This window comes from Bos grunniens, chromosome 19 (genome assembly GCF_055505025.1).
Source record: "Bos grunniens cultivar Pamir isolate PY7600 chromosome 19, Bosgru_T2T1.0, whole genome shotgun sequence".
Lineage (NCBI taxonomy): Eukaryota > Metazoa > Chordata > Mammalia > Artiodactyla > Bovidae > Bos > Bos grunniens.
The window spans coordinates 34,431,458-34,450,404 of record NC_141183.1 but is presented as its reverse complement, the minus strand read 5'-3'; the positions used below and the strand labels follow the sequence as shown (position 1 = coordinate 34,450,404).

General features: G+C 47.3%; 1 protein-coding gene across 2 annotated transcripts; it reads right to left on the bottom strand.

Moving 5' to 3' along the window:
- Window positions 1-4,222: 4,222 nt before the first annotated feature.
- On the bottom strand, window positions 4,223-17,520 carry DHRS7C (dehydrogenase/reductase 7C). 2 transcript variants are annotated; one of them, XM_086358950.1, is made up of 7 exons: window positions 17,412-17,520; window positions 17,050-17,209; window positions 13,973-14,085; window positions 12,173-12,386; window positions 9,734-9,826; window positions 6,475-6,630; window positions 4,223-4,482 (listed from the first exon to the last, which is right to left on the bottom strand). In XM_086358950.1, exons 2-7 carry the CDS (start codon window positions 17,201-17,203, stop codon window positions 4,274-4,276), a joined length of 939 nt encoding a protein of 312 aa, XP_086215076.1. In that variant the 5' UTR covers window positions 17,204-17,209; window positions 17,412-17,520; the 3' UTR covers window positions 4,223-4,273. The 2 variants fall into 2 exon arrangements, with proteins under 2 accessions (XP_086215076.1, XP_086215077.1); XM_086358951.1 differs by having other exon boundaries at window positions 12,173-12,383.
- Window positions 17,521-18,947: the final 1,427 nt, after the last annotated feature.

Sequence of the window (18,947 nt, the reverse complement as noted above, 5' to 3'; positions counted from 1 at the left end):
GGAAACCCACTAGACCATTCAGGTATGACCTAAATCAAATCCCTTACGATTATACAGTGGAAGTGACAAATAGATTCAAGGGATTAGATCTGATAGACAAAGTGCCTGATGAACTATGGATGGAGGTTTGTGACACTGTACAGGAGACAGGGAACAAGACCATCCCCAAGAAAGAGAAATGCAAAAAAGCAAAATGGCTGTCTGAAGAGGCCTTAGAAATAGCTGTGAAAAGAAGAGAAGCGAAAAGCAAAGGAGAAAAGGAAAGATATACCCATTGGAATGCAGAGTTCCAAAGAACAGCAAGGAGAGATAAGAAAGCCTTCCTCAGTGATCAGTGTCAAGAAATAGAGGAAAACAACAGAATGGGAAAGACTAGAGATCTCTTCAAGAAAATCAGAGATCAAGGGAACATTTCATGCAAAGATGGGCAAAATAAAGGACAGAAATGGTATGGACCTAACAGAAGCAGAAGATATTAAGAAGAGGTGGCAAGAAACACAGAACTGTACAAAAAAGATCTTCATGACCTAGATAATCACGATGGTGTGATCATTCACCTAGAGCCAGACATCCTGGAATGTGAAGTCAAGTGGGCCTTAGGAAGCATCACTACGAACAAAGCTAGTGGAGGTGATGGAATTCCAGCTGAGCTATTCCAAATGCTGAAAGATGATGCTGTGAAAGTGCTGCACTCAATATGTCAGCAAATTTGGAAAACTCAGCAATGGCCACAGGACTGGAAAAGGTCAGTTTTCATCCCAATCTCAAAGAAAAGCAATGCCAAAGAATGCTCAAACTACCGCACAATTGCACTCATCTCACATGCTAGTAAAGTAATGCTCAAAATTCTCCAATCCAGGCTTCAATAGTATGTGAACTGTGAGCTTCCAGATGTTCAAGCTGGATTTAGAAAAGGCAGAGGAACCAGAGATCAAATTGCTAACATCTGTTGGATTATCAAAAAAGCAAGAGAGTTCCAAAAAAACATCTATTTCTGCTTTATTGACTATGCCAAAGCCTTTGACTGTGTAGATCACCACACACTGTGGAAAATTCTGAAAGAGATGGGAATACCAGACCTGCCTCTTGAGAAATCTGTATGCAGGTCAGGAAGCAACAGTCAGAACTGGACATGGAACAACAGACTGGTTCCAAATAGGGAAGGGAGTACGTCAAGGCTGTATATTGTCATCCTGCTTATTTAACTTATATGCAGAGTACATCATGAGAAATGCTGGGCTGGAAGAAGCACAAGCTGGAATCAAGATTGCTGGGAAAAATATCAGTAACCTCAGATACGCAGGTTATACCATACTTATGGCAGAAAGCAAAGGAGAACTAAAGCGTCTCTTGATGAAAGTGAAAGAGGAGAGTGGAAACGTTGGCTTAAAGCTCAACATTCAGAAAACTAAGATCATGGCATCTGGTCCCATCACTTCATGGCAAATAGATGAGGAAACAGTGGGAACAGTGACAGACTTTATTTTTTTAGGCTCCAAAATCACTGCAGCCATGAAATTAAAAGACGCTTACTCCTTGGAAGAAAAGTTATGACCAACCTATACAGCATAACAAAAAGCAGAGACATTACTTTGTCAACAAAGGTCCATCTAGTCAGAGCTATGGTTTTTCCAGTGGTCATGTATGGATGTAAGAGTTGGACTATAAAGAAAGCTGAGCACTGAAGAATTGATGCTTTTGAACTGTGGTGTTGGGGAAAACTCTTGAGAGTCCCTTGGACTGCAAGGAGATCTAACCAGTCTATCCTAAAGGAGATCAGTCCTGAATACTCATTGGAAGGACTGATGCTGGAGCTGAAACTGCAATACTTTGACCACCTGATGCAAAGAACCAATTCATTTGAAAAGACCCTAATGCTGGGAAAGATTGAAGGGGGGAGGAGAAGGGGACGACAGAGGATGAGATGGGTGGATGGCATCACCGACTCAATGGACATGAGCTTGAGTAAACTCCGGGAGTTGGTGATGGACAGGGAAGCCTGCCATGCTGCAGTCCACGGAGTCACAAAGAGTCGGACATGACTGAGCCACCAAACCGAACTGAACAGAGAATGCAGCTATAAAATAGGTTTGGAGCCACAGTGACCCCTGGTGGCCATTCCTCTTATTGCATGATGCCTTCCCCTCAACAACTTAGTTTTTCCCCTGTGTTTCCACCTAAGAGTTGTGGGTTTTCATTTGCTAGACTGGTGAGATATCCCATCCTGAGAAGGCAGCAGGGCCTGCGTGGACACAGGGACATCCGGAAGGCAATGGGGTGGGGGCATCCAGTCAGAGGGAGACCAAAGTCCCCGGACAGGAAATTCAACTTCAGGGAGCTTGGGGTCCCAGCCAGACAGTCCGGCTGAGGATGGGTCCACCTGTAGGTCTCTGACCGCTTTGGCTGCAGGGACAGTGGAGCAGGCCTACTGATACAGATGTCTTTCTTCCTGAGACCTTTTTTCCTGAGCTGTCATTCAACGTGGCTTCCTTTGAGGAACCCCAGGGGCCGAGGTCTTCCCTCACCTTGGAGTTCTCGAGTCTTTGCTCTCCCAGAATGTGGATCAGGGCCAGCGTGGATGCTTCCCAGACGCAGCCCCTCCCCACCCATCCACCCCACCCCCCACCATCAAAGGAGGGGCCCCTTAGCCCCACTCCACCCTGAAAAGAGGCAGAGCCTTAAAGAGAGCAGGTCAGGACCCCAGGTCCAGGGCTGGGTGGTGGCCAAGCTTGACCTGGAACCCAGTCCTGGTGCAACCCCAAGACTGCCTGCAGGGCTGGCTCCAGCCCTTCTTGTCCCGAAGCTGCCTTCTCTGTCTCTGGTCACCAGTCACATCAGTCATTTTCTTAATGGTGTTGTCCCTCCCCTGCCTCCCAGCCCCTACTGACCTTCCAATATTCTGGCCGAGGCACCTCCAGGCACCCTGACACCCAACAACGACACAGAAGGTCATCTTGCTGATTCTAGGCCTGCCCTGACTTAAGAGTCCTAAATTCTGGAGATACATCCTGGCCTGCTGCCTTATCCTGGGGCTGCCTGGGTTCCTTGGTGATCATATGGTCTGGACACTGTGTGTTTTTTTTTTGGCTGTGCTGGGTCTTCATTTGCAGCTCTTGGGCTTAGTTGCCCTGCAGCATATGGGGATCTTAGTTCCCCAACCAGGGATCAAACCTGAATCCCCTGCCTTAGAAGGTGGGCCACCAGGGAAGTAAGTCCCTGACATTTTCCTTTATAAATTCAGGGATATGTACATGTGGATGTGTACCACGTATGTTAATTTTGTAAATGGCTTGAGTTCAGGGAGGAAATTTGGGCCCTCTTTCAACTATAAATATTAGAAAAAGTTTGAAGCAGTAGTTACAAAATTAGTGCAAAAAATATATCCTACACTTTCCAAGATCTGAAGAATCATTAACTGTTGTGTTTAAGAAAAACTAAACTAAGGGAAACATCCACCAATAATAACGATGGCAGTTTTAAATGAATTTTGCTTTGAGAATGTAAGAAAAAGCTGGAATGAGCTGGATGCCCCAGGGCAGAAGTTCTCAAGATTTGTTGCAATTTAGAATCCACTGGAAAAAAATTTTAAACATCTGTGCCTGGGCTCCTCTTGGGACAAATGAAATCCATGGAAAAGGGCTGATTCTGCTGCCAAGACCAAGGATTAGCTCTGCTGTACTGCCAACCTGGGAGCCGCTAGCCCCATGCAGCTATTTAAATTTAAATTAATGCAAATTAAATAAAATAAAAAATTCCCTTTCTCAGTTGCACAGGCCACATTTTAAGTACCTAACAGCCACACGTGGCTGGTGGTTGCCACACTGGACACAGCAGATGATACAATATTTCCATTATTCTAGAAAGTTCTATTTAGCAGCGCTTCCCTAAGGAGCTGGCAAGTCCAGCTTCTACGGTTGGGGGCTGACTGGACAGATCACATTTAGGTAAAATGGAGGTGGTTTTCTGTGTGCCTGGGCAGGCTGATGGCGTGTGTGTGTTTGTGGGTGTCGAGCCCATCATGGGTCCTGTTTTTCTGCTGGATTGTCACCTTATAGAGTCGAGAAGCTTCTGGAAATCTGTCCCGGGTATGTCGCAGAGGCCCGGAGTGACTGAGGGCCACCCTAACTGTGATGGTGCGTATCTCCCACGTGGAGTGCAGCTGGGGGAACTGTTCCCTCCCCACCCCCACCCCCGTGTTGAGAAGATGGAAGGACCCACCACCTACCAGCAAAACCTTTATTCCCCTCGAGGAGACCTGTTTGAAGCCCGGCAGTTAACCCTCCTCCGGGACGCTGAGTTTCTCCTTCACCCCACAGGCCACCACGGCGAAAAAGAGCTCGGGGAACAAGGTGCGGATGTACACAGCGGCCTTGGGGATGGGGTTGGCGAGGCAGACCTCTTGCTTCTTGCGTCTCACCGTGCGCATCACCTCCTCCGCCACGTCCACAGGGTGTGTCCCGTAGGTCAGCTTCCTGAAAAAGACTGAAAAGCCCCCCGAGGAAGGGGCGTGGTTCATAGGCTCCGGAAGGGGGAGGTGGTCAGAGCCCCGCCCCCCAAGGTGGGGACGGGTGTGCGGTGCAGGGGTCCCAGCCTCAGGGCCAACCCTGCACCTGCGGGCCGCTGGCCATGCGCTATGAGCAGGCACTTTACCCGCCGTGCCTCAGCTTCCGCATCTGTAAAGTGGGTGCAGTTTCTGGCCCTTTGACATCCCAGGGTAGTTATGAGTGGTGGAAGGGATGAGAAAGAGCTTAGAAGGTAAGAAGGTGTCAGACATATGAAGGGGCTGCTGTTCATGATTGTTGCCAGGCTGTGCTTGTCCAGTGCCTCCTGGAACCGGTTGCCCACGTCTTTGTTGTTGTTCAATCACTAAGTGGCATCCGACTTTTTTGCGACCTCATGGGTGGCTTGACAGACTCGTATAGCCATGGGATTTCCCAGGAGTGGGTTGCCATTTCCTTCTACAGGGGATCTTCCCCACCCAGAAATTGAACCCACCTGCATTGGCAGGTGGGTTCTTTACTACTGAGCCTTGTGAGGTAGCTGCTCTGTATAGAGCATTCTAGAATAGAGATCACAGGTGCACTTACAGAGCACTCAGGATGTGCTAGTTGCTGTTCCAAACTCTGTGAGCTGGAACTTTCCTTTCTAGGACTCTACCAGGTCGGTATGTACCATCATCTCTCATTTTCCAAAGGGGAAACAGGGGAAGGGAGTTGCTGCTGTTCCAATACTTAATATGAGACAGAGGTGAGTTTCAGAATAGTCACTCTGGGCCACACTCTGAGCTTCTCCTCTGTGCTGCCACCTAGGGAAGGGGCGCCGCTGCTGCTGCTAAGTCGCTTCAGTCGTGTCCGACTCTGTGTGACCCCATAGATGGCGGCCCACCAGGCTCCCCCATCCCTGGGATTCTCCAGGCAAGAACACTGGAGTGGGTTGCCGTTTCCTTCTCCAATGCATGAAAGTGAAAAGTGAAAGTGAAGTCGCTCAGTCGTGTCTGACTGTTTGCCACCCCACGGACTGCAGCCTACCAGGCTCCTCCGTCCATGGGATTTTCCAGGCAAGAGTACTGGAGTGGGTCGCCATTGCCTTCTCTGAAGTGGAGCAGAAGTTTCTCCAAAACCAAATCCTGGCTGTTTAGCATGGGAAACTGAGGCCCAGAGATGGGCAGTCCTGGGACCAAGGTCACACAGCCTGTGAGTGATGGAGCCTAGCCTGGCCTTGGTCTGCTGGCTTCAAGTTAGGGAGGGTTCCCTAGATAGCATATTCAAAAGCAGAGACATTACTTTGCCAAGAAAGGTCTGTCTAGTCAAGGCTATGGTTTTTCCAGTGGTCATGTATGGATGTGAGAGTTGGACTGTGAAGAAAGCTGAGCGCTGAAGAATTGATGCTTTTGAACTGTGGTATTGGAGAAGACTCTTGAGAGTCCCTTGGACTGCAAGGAGATCCAACCAGTCCATTCTGAAGGAGATCAGTCCTGGGATTTCTTTGGAGGGAATGATGCTGAAGCTGAAACTCCAGTACTTTGGCCACCTCATGCGAAGAGTTGACTCATTGGAAAAGACTCTGATGCTGGGAGGGATTGGGGGCAGGAGGAGAAGGGGACGACAGAGGATGAGATGGCCGGATGGCATCACTGACTCGATGGACGTGAGTCTGAGTGAAGTCCAGGAGTTGGTGATGGACAGGGAGGCCTGGCGTGCTGCGATTCATGGGGTCTCGAAGAGTCGGACACGACTGAGCGACTGAACTGAACTGAACTGAACTGAACCCTCTACCTGGTGCTTTGGAACTGAAGTTTTGGGGTCCCTCCCCGCTGCCAGCGGGGTGCAGACACCCCATCTCCCCAGTCTCACGCTTCAGGAACACCCTCCCCTCACGGTACCCCAACCCCACCCCCCACCACCCTGGGCGTACCCCGCTCCTCCACAAGCCCTCCCCAGCTCCGTTCCCTCCAGCTGTGCTCTGAAAGCTCACATTTCCATATGGAGGCCTCCCAGTTTCCTTGGCCTGGATCAACGTGGTAGGAGCGGATGAAGGTGGGACTCACGGTGCTGACGACCACGTCATATTCCTCCACTTCTGCCCGAAGGCAGTCGAAGAAGCCGAGTGCTGCATGCTTGGAGGCGGCATCTGGAAGAGAAACCAGCCGGGCAGTGGGTGCGGATCCCTCTGTGCCTCCCGGGAGGGGGTTGGAGACACACATCCCTACAGGCTCTGCTGGGTGAGGCTGCAAAGTCCCCAGCCTTGCCCCTCACTTCGTAGATGCGGACAGAGAGCCTTTGTGAAGCAGTGAACAGATGCAGAGATGGGACCCAGTCCACTTTAGCTACTATTCCACTGTGTGACTTTGGGCAAGTGGCCAGTTTTTACCTTCAGAGATTCAGTTTTCTCATCTTTAAAATGTCCAGTTGCAGCCCAATTTATAATAGGCAAGGTATGGAAGCAATCGAAATGCCCATCAACAGATAAATGGATAAAGAGAATGTGGTACATATATACACTGGAATATTGTGTGTGCATACTCAGCGACTCAGGCCTGGCCGGCTCTTTGCGACCCTATGGACTGTAGCCCATCAGGTCCTTTTGTCCATGGAGTTTACCAGGCAAGAATACTTGAGCCGATTGCCATTTCCTTCTCTAGGTCCTAGGTCACCTTCCCAAGGATCGAACTCACGTCTCCTGCATTTGGCAGGCAGATTCTTGACCACTGAGCCACCTGGGATGCCCCATACTGGAATCTTACTCAGCCATGAAAAGAATAAAATCATGCCGTTGACAACAACATAGATGGATCTAGAGATTATCATACTAAGTGAAATAAGTCAGAGACAAATCAGTTCAGTTCAGCCGCTCAGTCGTGTCCAACTCTTTGTGACCCCATGGACTGCAGCATGCCGGGCCTCCCTGTCCATCACCAACTCCTGGATCCTACTCAAACTCATGTCCATTGAGTCGGTGATGCCATCCAACCTCTCATCCTCTGTCGTCCCCTTCTCCTCCCCCTTTCAATCTTTTCCAGCATCAGGGTCTTTTCAGATGAGTTGGTTCTTTGTATCAGGTGGCCACAGTATTGCAGTTTCAGCTTCAACATCAGTCCTTCCAATGGATATTCAGGACTGATTTCCTTTAGGATGGACTGGTTGGATCTCCTTGCAGTCCGAGGGACTCTCAAGAGTCTTCTCCAACACCACAGTTCAAAAGCAGCAATTCTTTGGTGCTCAGCTTTCTTTATAGTCCAACTCTCACATCCATACATGACTACTGGAAAAACCATAGCCTTGATTAGACAGACCTTTGTTGGCAAAGTAATGTCTCTGCTTTTTAATATGCTGTGTAGGTTGGTCATAACTTTTCTTCCAAGGAGTAAGCGTCTTTTAATTTCATGGCTTCAGTCACCATCTGCAGTGATTTTGGAGCCCCCCAAAACAAAGTCTGTCACTGTTTCCACTGTTTCCCCATCTATTTCCCATGAAGTGATGGGACCAGATGCCATGATCTTAGTTTTCTGAATGTTGAGCTTTAAGCCAACATTTTCACTTTCCTCTTTCACTTTCCTCAAGAGGCTTTTTAGTTTTTCTTCACTTTCTGCCATAAAGGTGGTGTCATCTGCATGTCTGAAGTTAATGATATTTCTCCTGGCAATCTTGATTCCAGCTTGTGCTTCATCCAGCCCAGCGTTTCTCATGATGTTAAATAAGCAGGGTGACACTATACAGCCTTGATGTACTCCCTTTCCTGTTTGAAACCAGTCTGTTGTTCCATGTCCAGTTCTAACTGTTGCTTCCTGACCTGCATACAGATTTCTCAAGAGGCAGGTCAGGTGGTCTGGTATTCCCAAATATCATATGATCCCACTTATATGTGGAATCTAAAAAAAATGATACAAATCAACTTATTTACAAAACAGAAACAGACTCACAGACTTTGAAAACAAGTTTATGATGACCAAAGGGGAAAGGAGGGAGGGAAAGGATAAATCAGGAGTTTGGGATTGACGTATACACACTACTATATATAAAAGAGATAATAAGGACCTATTGTATAGCACAGGGAACTCTACTCAATATTCCGTAATAACCATTATAGGAAAAGAATCTGAGAAAGAATGAATGTATGTGTATGTATAATTGAGTCACTTTGCTATACATGTGAAACTAGCACAACATTGTAAATCAGCCATGCGTGCTAAGTCGCTTTAGTCGTGTCTGACTCTTTGCATCCCTGTGGACTGTAGCCCACCAGGCTCCTCTGTCCATGGGGATTCTCCAGGCCAGAATACTGGAGTGGGTTGCTACGCCCTCATCCAGGGGATCTTCCCAACCCTGGATCAAACCCATGTCTCTAACATCTCCTGCATTGGCAAGTGGGTTCTTTACCAGTAATGCCATCTAGGAGTCCCAGAATCAACCATGCTATGCTATGTTAAGTCACTTCAGTCGTGTCCGACTCTGTGCGACCCCACAGATGGCAGCCCACAAGGCTTCCCCGTCCCTGGGATTCTCCAGGCAAGAACACTGGAGTGGGCTGCCATTTCCTTCTCCCATGCATGAAAGGGAAAAGTGAAAGTGAAGTTGCTCAGTCGTGTCCGACTCTTAGCGACCCCATTGATTGCAGCCTAACAGGCTCCTCCATCTATGGGATTTTCTAAGCAAGAGTACTGGAGTGGGGTGCCATTGCCTTCTTCATACTCCAATATTAAATAATTTTTTAAAAAAGATTAATATTACACCACTTCAGGTAAAAATAAATCATAAAATAGAGGTAATTAATTAATCATTTAAGGATAGTATCACTCTTGCCAAGTGAGAAAATGTATGTAAAATGCCTGACATGGGTGTGAATTCCCATATCCTTTCTCGGAAGCCTGATACCCCACGTAAGACTGATTTCTCAGGGTCCTGAGGCCGTCAGGGTTAAGAATGCAGGTGCCAGGGCTCAGATGCCTGGCTTCTAGAGTGAGGATATGGTGAGGTGTATAAGTAACAGATATAACTGCTGTGAGCATAGAACAAGATGAGCTTCTGGGGTCCGAGGGAAGGACTTATCTTTATCTCTCAGTCACCTGTGTGCTGTAGGCGCTCAAAAATAGGAGCTGAGGGGATGGAAGAAAAGCCAACGGATGCTTTCATCTCTGGACCCTCTCCCCCCAGGAACCATATGCTTCGTCCTAGACACCACATCTCTTGTCTTATAAGACACATAACCTGAGATGAAACTTGTCTTAGCAACTTACAGGCTGTGCGGAAGGGGATTCCAAGCTTCCCCTGGATGTTGTTCACTAACACGATTTGTCCGGTCCTCCGGGAGATCATGTCAGGGAGCAGGGCTGGAAAGTGCAGGATGAAGACTCACGGTTACAAACCTGAGATGGAGTCAGGCAGCAGCCGGCAGACCCCTTCCCCAGACCCCTCATCACACGGGCCCCTTTGCTGCTGCTAAATCACTTCAGTCATGTCCAACTCTGTGCGACCCCACAGACGGCAGCCCACCAGGTTCCCCGGTCTCTGGGATTCTCCAGGCAGGAACACTGGAGTGGGTTGCCATTTCCTTCTCCAATGCATGCAAGTGAAAAGTGAAAGTGAAGCCTCTCAGTCATGTCCGACTCTCAGCGACCCCAAGGACTGCAGCCTACGAAGCTCCTCCCATGGGATTTTCCAGGCAAGAGTACTGGAGTGGGTTGCCATTGCCTTCTCCCACAGGCTCCTTTGCCTCCCTGCTAACTAGATTACAGTGGGACACAGGTGGGCTGGATCCCAGCCACCATTTATCCAGTGTTGCCTAGGAGTGGGCTGGGCTTGACTGGTGAATTGCTGGGTTATTTTATTTTATTATTATTTTTGTGTCATGCAGGATCTTAATTCCCAGGCCCCCTGCAGTTGAAGTTCGAAGTCCTAACCACTAGACCTAACCCTGGGTGATTTTATTGTATTTTTTAAAGCTTATTTTTTTTAAATGGGAACCATTTTTTAAATTGTTATTGAATTTGTTACAGTATTGTTTCTGTTTTGTTTTGGTTTTTTGGCCACTAGGCATGTGAGATCTTAGCTCCCCTACCAGGAATCCAACTCACACCTCTTACATTGGAAGGTGAAGTTTTAACCACTGGACCTTCAGGGAAGTCCCCAACCCTGGGTGATTTTAAATGACCCATCCATGTCCTTGAAGTGACACTGATTTTAGTAGTGAGAAAGGTAGCTCCCTCTCCAATTCTCCTATTCCTCCAGTAGGAAAGTTGGTTCAGGCGGGTCTTTAAAACCTCTCTTGCATGTGCTAATCTTTAGAAAAAGAACAAGAAAAAGAGGAAAGACCTCAGCCCTGTGTCTTGGGAAAACTTAAGACTTTGTTTTGATTTCAGGTTTTCTTCCATTTACGGAGAGGAAAGGAACTTTTAATTTATGGTGAAAAAAAAAGTTCCTCTTAAGTAGAATTAATTGACAAGTGAGGGAATTTAGAAAAAGCTATAGAGCAATGATAGCACAGGTGGAATCAGGAGATGGCAAAAAATCAAGACTCAACTTAGCATGCCTCACTTTGTTGCCAGGGAACCGGAGCTCTCAGGGGTTGAGGGGAGGACGCACGTTGGCTGGCCTGCTGGGTGTGTCCACAGCGACTGGGCCGAGGAAACCGTGGTCTCTGGGGCACTCTCATCTCTGGAAGCTCTGGGAGTCATCTTTCTGCTCCCAATGCTGCTTGGCCTTCATCTGTCTCAGTTCTCAGAATCCCATTTTCGAGGAGATTCTTGCTGTACAGAAGGCAGCTCAAAGACCCTGCTCTCTCAGCTTTGCCAGTGTACCCTGCTCCCTAAATGTATATCCTTATATTCTTCCTTTTGTGATTCCGCTTTGGTAAACCTTATTTAGGGTGGGGGAAGGGCTTTAACTCTTGGTTCTATTCCGTGTCATCTCTAGCTATTCCACAACCCCCACCCTAGCTTCAGACCTGCATTTGAACTTGGTTGTTAGAATCTCCACAAAGGGACCATAATTTTACCCTAGTGGCTCAGATGGTAAAGAATCCGCCTGTAATGCAGGAGATGCAGGTTCGATCCCTGGGTCCAGAAGATCCTCTGGAGAAGGAAATGGCTACCTATTCCAGTACTCTTGCCTGAGAAATCCCATGGACAGAGGAGCCTGGTGGGCTACAGTCCATGAGGTCACAAAGAGTTGGCCACAACTGAGCGACTAACACTTTCCTGTTTCTGAAAAGGAATTGACGGTATTCTGGGTCTTTTGTAGTTTGGGATAAACTCTTTTCTTCATGACTGAGGACAGAATTTCAACACTGGACCAACTGTCATTATTAGGAGCAGATCAACCACAAGGTGGATATAATAGAAGGTTTGCAGGGGTTGAAGACAATGGTCCAGAGACGTGGAATGGGATTGGAGGGGAGCCATGGATGTGAGTAAGAAAAGGGAAGTAAAGGGCAGGGTTTGGGAAGGGGACTGAACAGAGGAGGCAGGCAGGAATATACCACTAAGAGACTTTCACAACCCTTTTCTTTCATCAACATTTATAGTCAAAAGCTGAAAGCTTTCACCAAACAAGCAGGGATTTTTCTGAAGAGGGCTAGAGGCTCCATCCAGAAGTGGATGACTATCTGGGGGCATAACAGAGACCTCTTGAACAGCCCAGTGACCCAGGAATCCATGGGAAGGTCAAACTCACGAGACCTTTGGTCAATATGATGGGTCCAAAGTAATTGGCATCCATGATCTTTTTGTCGAGCTCCAGAGAAATCTTATGGGCAGGTCCCTTCACCTTCACGCTGGCATTGTTGATGAGGATATCCACGCAGCCGTAGCAATCCAGGACCTCTTTGGCCACATCCTGGACACAGCTGATGTCTGAGAGATCCAAGAGGACCAGCTTTGGGGTGAATGTCTGCTGGACCAACGAGAAAGTCAAGGCACGTGTGGGAATATCCTCACAGACCTTGGGGCCCTTCCATCTAAGAGTTGCCCCTTTTGAAACTCAGAGCTTGTGGAATGACTACAAACAGATGATTAAATGAAACAGATAACTGGGAGAAGGTAAACTGATGGAGAAAATGCATCCTTGGGGACCAAGGCAACAGTAACATTCCCAACATGTTAACATGCACTACAAAGTTTGATCTTCTGGTCAAGGGGCCAGAACTGAGAAATCTAAATGGAGGCTGTGCATAAATTCTCTGATGTCATTTTTTAATAACATTTCTGAGCTCCTCTTTGGAAATGGCTTTCAGACTGGCTTCCAAGCCACAAGAGAATCTGCCCAGTACTTTGTAGCCACATTTGTTTTTTGGCCAAAATGATATACTCGATATAAATTTTTTGGAACACCGTCTGTATAGGTGCAAAACAGCCTAAACATGCTGTCATCAAGATTTTCATGATTTAGAAGGGGTACAGATGGAAAAATTGATAATTCCACATGGCAGATACAATCCTGGTGTTTCACAAATATGAGTCCTGAGATATGCCCTTAAAAAAGCATGTTCTCTGGTTCAATATATTTGGGAAATATAGACTACTATACATTCTTCTTGGAGATAACACAATGCATATTTACATAACAAAGGTTCTGAAAAGTCCTGCAGTAAAGAAATCAGTCAGAGAAGCTTTCTCTAACTCAGTATTTCCCACACAGTTGACCTCAGAACCTCCTTTTTACTACTTCACGACCAATACCTGATAAAATCCCAGGAAACATGCTTTGGGGTTTTGGTGTTATCCTTTTGCTTCATCTCCTCAAATACCAGACTTAGTTCTGAATTATTTTTGGCTTTATCCAAAATCCAATTCAACATCAAGGGCAAAGATTAATTAAAAAAAAATTCTTGACATTTCCCTGGTGGTCCAGTGGTTAAGACTCTGTTTCCAGTCCTTGGTTGGGTACTTCCACATGCCATGTAGATTGGCAAAAAAAAAAGAAAACAAATCCTAAAGAGAACTCTGAAAGCAATTTCTTAAACAGTGATCCAGAAATGCCTTGAAAACCCCAGCTTCATTGAAATGTGTTTACCTCCTATATAACTTCATGGACGGGGACGGAAATAAAACACTTGGGGCTGCACATCATGGCTTGAGGAATCTTAGTTTCCCGACCAGAGATTGAACATGGCCCCCTGCAGTGACAGCACTGAGTCCTAATCACTGGGCCACCAGGGAAGTCCCTCTTTGAAGGAGATATTATTTGAAGTATTATTTTAAAAGTCAGCCATAAGAATTTATAAACAGAGCTGTGTCTATGACATACTGTATCTTCTGGGTCCTCTGAGTCTGACTTAAATAGAATGGGGTGGGGCTCAGAGGCTAGAGAAGAAATTTTTGGCGTGGTGAGGGTTCAAAATGAATCAACCCCCAAGTCGGCTGTGTCAAGATTACATTTCCCCAGAGCTATCACCAGATTTCAGGCAGAGCTGCTCTGTGACAAGCATGAAGACTAAGGGTGCCCAGGGGTTGCCCATGCTGGCTGCCCGAAGGCCTTACCTTGCTGGGATCAGCCACACTGATCAGAGCATCGTATAGACTCTGAAGCCTCTCCCAGTTCTTTCCACACAGCACCAGCCTGGCTCCGCCGGTATGGAACACCCGAGCACACTCTGTGGGGAAGAAGGGAGGAGGACAGGATGCACTGAGTGGATAAAACTGCAGATGGGGGGTGGGGTGGTTACAAATTCGAGGATTCAAAGAATTCAGAAGGCTTAGAGCTATGAGTTCCTTTAGAGGGCACTGCGTTCAACCTCCTCTGGACTTTCTTCCTGTTTCTAGCCTCAGCATGGCTGCCTTCTGTGAAAGGCAGCTCACGGGGGTGTGAATAGCCCCTCCTCCATTGAGCAGTTCTGATTTTCGGGACACTCTTTCTTTCTTTTTGGCCAGGCTGTGTGGCATACAGGATCTTAGTTTCCTCACCAGGGATTGAACCTGTGCCCCCTGCATTGGGAGAGTGGAGTCTTAACCACTGAACCACCAGGGAAATCCTGGTATATTCTTTCTTAAACTGGAGAGAAAGATGACTCTGTCCAATAAGACCCCCAGAAGCACAGTGTTAAGTATATCTCAGTCTGAGGATATTGGAGACAGTTGCTTTTTTTTTTTTTTTTTTTTTCCAGATCAAATGTCACTAGTTTCCTCTACATTTTCATTGTGGGTTGATGCCCCAGCTAGGGTTCTTTTTATTTAAAAAAAAAAAAAAGTGAAGTTGTCTTCTGTGTAGTTCATTTTATTCTAGATGAATTTCTTGCTTGCTCAATGTTCTCAACTGGGCAGTGATTGGTAAATACAAATATTTTTATGTGGCAATAACGTTGATATTTAAGAACAATAAAAGCTGGACTTCCCTGGTGGAGCAATGGATAAGAATCCACCAGCCACTGCAGGGGACACAGGTTTGATCCCTGGTCCAGGAATGTCCCACAGTCAGTGGAGCAACTAAAGCCCATGCACCACAATTACTGAGCCCACGTGCTGCAGCTACTGAAGCCCGCATGCCCTAGAGCCTGTGCTTTGCAACAAGAGAAGCCCTGCAATGAGAAGCCCACATACCGAAAAGTAGCCCCGTTTGCTGCAACTAGAGAAAGCCCATGCGCAGCAAGGAAGACCCAGCACAGCCAACAAACCAAACAATAAAAGCTAACAGACTTTGACAGTTTACTTGCTTGAGTGGCTATTGAAAGAGGTTTACACATATTAGCTTATTTTATTCTCACAGTCATCCTACGCAGCGGTTTGTTATGTTGGGTTCCCTAGAAACAGAACCTACAGGGTTTTAGCCACTGGGCCACCAGGGAAGTCCCTCGGTTCTTTTTTCTTGAAAGATCCTTTTAAATATATGTGGTTTTTATAATAAGAGAATTCACTAAAGGAAACCATTCAAAGGGAGAATGGCTAGTCTCCCCAAGTTTGGGCTGTAATTCTCAGTGGCAGCGGCAGCTGCGCTGGGTGTGGGCAGCCCTGGAGGTCGTGTTTCACAGACCAGAGGCCTTTAGTCTGAAAGAGACTTTTTGATTTCAGCGATATTAAAATACACAAAGATGGCCCAGGGCCATCGTAAGAGACTGTTGATTAAGAGACAGTTAGCTCAATTTCTGGCAAACCACTCCAATATTCTTGCTGGGAGAATCCCATGGACAGAAGAGCCTGGTGGGCTACAGTTCATGGGGTCACAAGAGTCGGACACCATTTAGCGACTAAACCACCACCACCAGCTCAATTTCAGGAATGGTTAAAGGAAGAAAACAATGTGTCTTAGAGGTGATGAAACACAGGCAAGGTTTGTGTTCTCTGAAGCAGTTGAAGTGCAGTGGTTAAGTATTTTGAAGATCATTCTTGCTGCAGACACAGTGGGTACAAGGTGACTTTATTCCTGACTTGGCTGAATTATGTGGGTTTGGGGCAAAAGTTAGAAGTCCTGACATCTCTGTCTGTCTGGTTTCCCTAGGAGACAGCTTGGCTCTGGCCCCCTTGCTGCTCTCCAGTGCTACCCACTGGGTTCGGTCAGGTTCTGTGGGACTGTGTGTGTGCTGTGGGCTATGTGTAACTGACCTCATCCGCTCAATGCCCCTCACTATTTTTTTTTGCCTGGGACCTGAGAAATGGAGCACTTTGAACCCAGAATCACTGCGGTCGGCAGCATGTTAAAGCCACCATAAGAGTTTACTGAAGGTCACACCCCCACTCCCAGCTTCTCAAGTTACTTCTAAATGCCTTCAGAACTGGGAAGTGATGTGGCTGAATCAGGCCAATCGTAAGACAACAGGGATTATGGGGTGTGTGGCACGCTGGCGTTTGCGTTCTCTGCATGATTTGTTCATTATTATCGCCACTGCTAACATTTGAGAGGTGCCCACGACAGTGCCAGGCACTGTCCCTAAGGGCTTTCCATTTCTTTATTCATTTAGTCATCACAACCGCATTACGAGGCACAGAGTATTAGCATCCTTGCTTTCAGATGAGAAATCCAAGGCGGAGCAATGCAAAACCAGTTAGTAATTGGTGGAGCCAAGAACTGAACCCAGCTCACAGGTCTGGCCTCATCACCAGTTCACTGCCCCAGCTGAGGGCTTTGAACTTCAAAATTTCTAGAAACTCCCTGAAGGCAAAGCAAATCACTTCTGTAGACTGCTTTTGGGCTATAGGCTGTGCATTTGCAACCCTAGATATTCCAATCCCCTCATTTCTCAGGCAAGCAAGCTTTAGCCGCCAAGAGAGAAGACACTGGCTGATTAACATATGCTGGGAGAGAACTCAGCCTTGACCCATGCCCTCCTGCCCAGAGGGCACACCCACACCCCACACTATGGCCTCTCATCCTTCAGGGCAGAAGTGGGCACAAGAGGCTGTGAAGCTCATTTGTGTGTGCTCAGTTGTGTCCGAGTCTGTGACCCCATAGACTGCAGCCCACCAGGTGCCTCTGTCCATGGGATTCTCCAGGCAAGAGTACTGGAGCGGGTTGCCATTCCCTTCTCTGGGGGGTTTTCCTGACCCAGGGATCAAACCAGAGTCTCCTGCGTTGGCAGGCAGATTCTTTACCACTGAGCCATCGGGGAAGCCCAAAACTTGCTTACCCTTGCCCAGTCCTGAGATGGCGTCGGTGATGACCACCACCTTGTTCTGCACGACTGACTGGGACCACAGCCGGGACACCTCCTGGTAGATGAAGAGGAGACCACTGATTCCTAAGAGCAGCAGGGGCAGCATGAGCACGGCGGTGACCCCCATCTTGTTCTGGGAAAAATGGGGAAAAGGAACTCGCTTGACAAAGGGACTCGGAACCCGAGGCAGAGGAGGCCCGAGGCTGCACATTCAAGCCCTGAGCCCGGAGCCTCCTCTGCAGGAGCCAGGCTCTGTGCAAACCCCCTGAGTGCTGCTTCCAGAGCTCCTGGCTGCGTGCTAATCCCCAAATGGTAATGAAGAGGGAATTACTCACAGTGTTTTCAGAAGCAGATGGAATCCAGGGACCTGCCCTCCCAGAGGTTAATTACGAATTTAATTAAAATGTGCCTGCATTTTTGGAAGGAAAGCCATGCGTTAAGGCCACTTGCTTGGGCCCTAATGGCTATTTATAGCTGTCAGTGCACTAAAGGGCTTTCAGGGTAAATATAGTGTCTCTGCTGATATTCAGGAACACATGCTGGCCGGGTCTGATTTCAGAGTCCCTGCCAAGCCTTTTAAAGCTCTCCTGGGTGCCTCTCTAGTAGAGGTTCCTCTGCAGTTCAGGGATGGACCTTAGGGATTGGGACCTGGGATTTCAGCACAAACATCCCTACCCTCACGTCCTAACTCTCCTATCAGGTAGCTTCCAGGTAGCTCAGACTCTGGTGGCAGCAAGAGAACTTTCTGGATGGAGGTGAAAAAACACAGAAAATCTGTTTAACAGAACGGATGAACCACTTGAAGGTGTGACATGAACTATGGGAAAGGGCAGTTTGGAGCTGTTCCTCTTTCAAGTGCTTCCAGTTCTTGGAGCCTCAGTCTCCTCATCCGTAAAGTGAGCACAATCGTCTCATCTTGCAGGACTGTTGGGAGAATAAGATACTGTAGCTTAGTAACAGACTCTGAGAAGATGGCTCTGTTCTCTTTAGTGATTAAGCCTGCATGCACTAGGGCCCGTGGGCTACAACTAATGAGGTCCTGTGCTGCAGCTACTGACCAAGTGCTGCAGTTACTGATGCCTGTGTGCCTAGAGCCCATGGTCTATCGCAAGAGAAGCCACCACAGTGAGAAGCCCGTGCACTGCAACTAGAGAAAGCCTGAGAACAGCAATGAGAACCAGGAGAGCCAAAAATAATGAATGAAAGAAAGAATATAGGAGGTGACTGTGTACCACACCCAGAATGGGTCTGGTCCATTGCCGTGCCTGTTGCTTTCAGTTTCTGCCTTCACTCTGGCATTTTTTTCCTAGTCTGCATTGGTTTCCTGGTTGCCTTTCCTTAATGCATATCAGGGCTCATTCCTCAGGACCCTGGACAGGCTTGAGAGGTGAGAGATGCCAGGGCTCAGTCAGGCAATCTGTGTGCATATACTTGTATAAACATACGTGTGTATGTGTGTATATGTATATATATAAACATATATATATATATATGTATGTGTGTGTTGGGGAGTTCTATATGCCTATGATTGTTTTCAATGCTGGGAGGTACAGAGGACAGTTCATGCTATAGAGAAATAATTGACAGTTCATAAGAGGGGAATAGACCTGCAAACAGATTATTGCAATATATGGAGGAATTAAAATCCACCTGAATTTGTTTTATAGCGAAGATAGACAGATGGAGCTGAGATGCCTTGATCTGAGGGGCCGTGTTCATAGTCTGAAAATTCCTAAGCTGTACACTTAGGGTTTGGGTAATTTTTTTGTAGGCATGTTGTACTTGAATAAAATCAAGACTTAAAAAATATAAAAGGGGAACTTCCCTGGGGTTCCTGTGGTTAAGAGCCTGTGTTTCCAATGCAGGGGGCA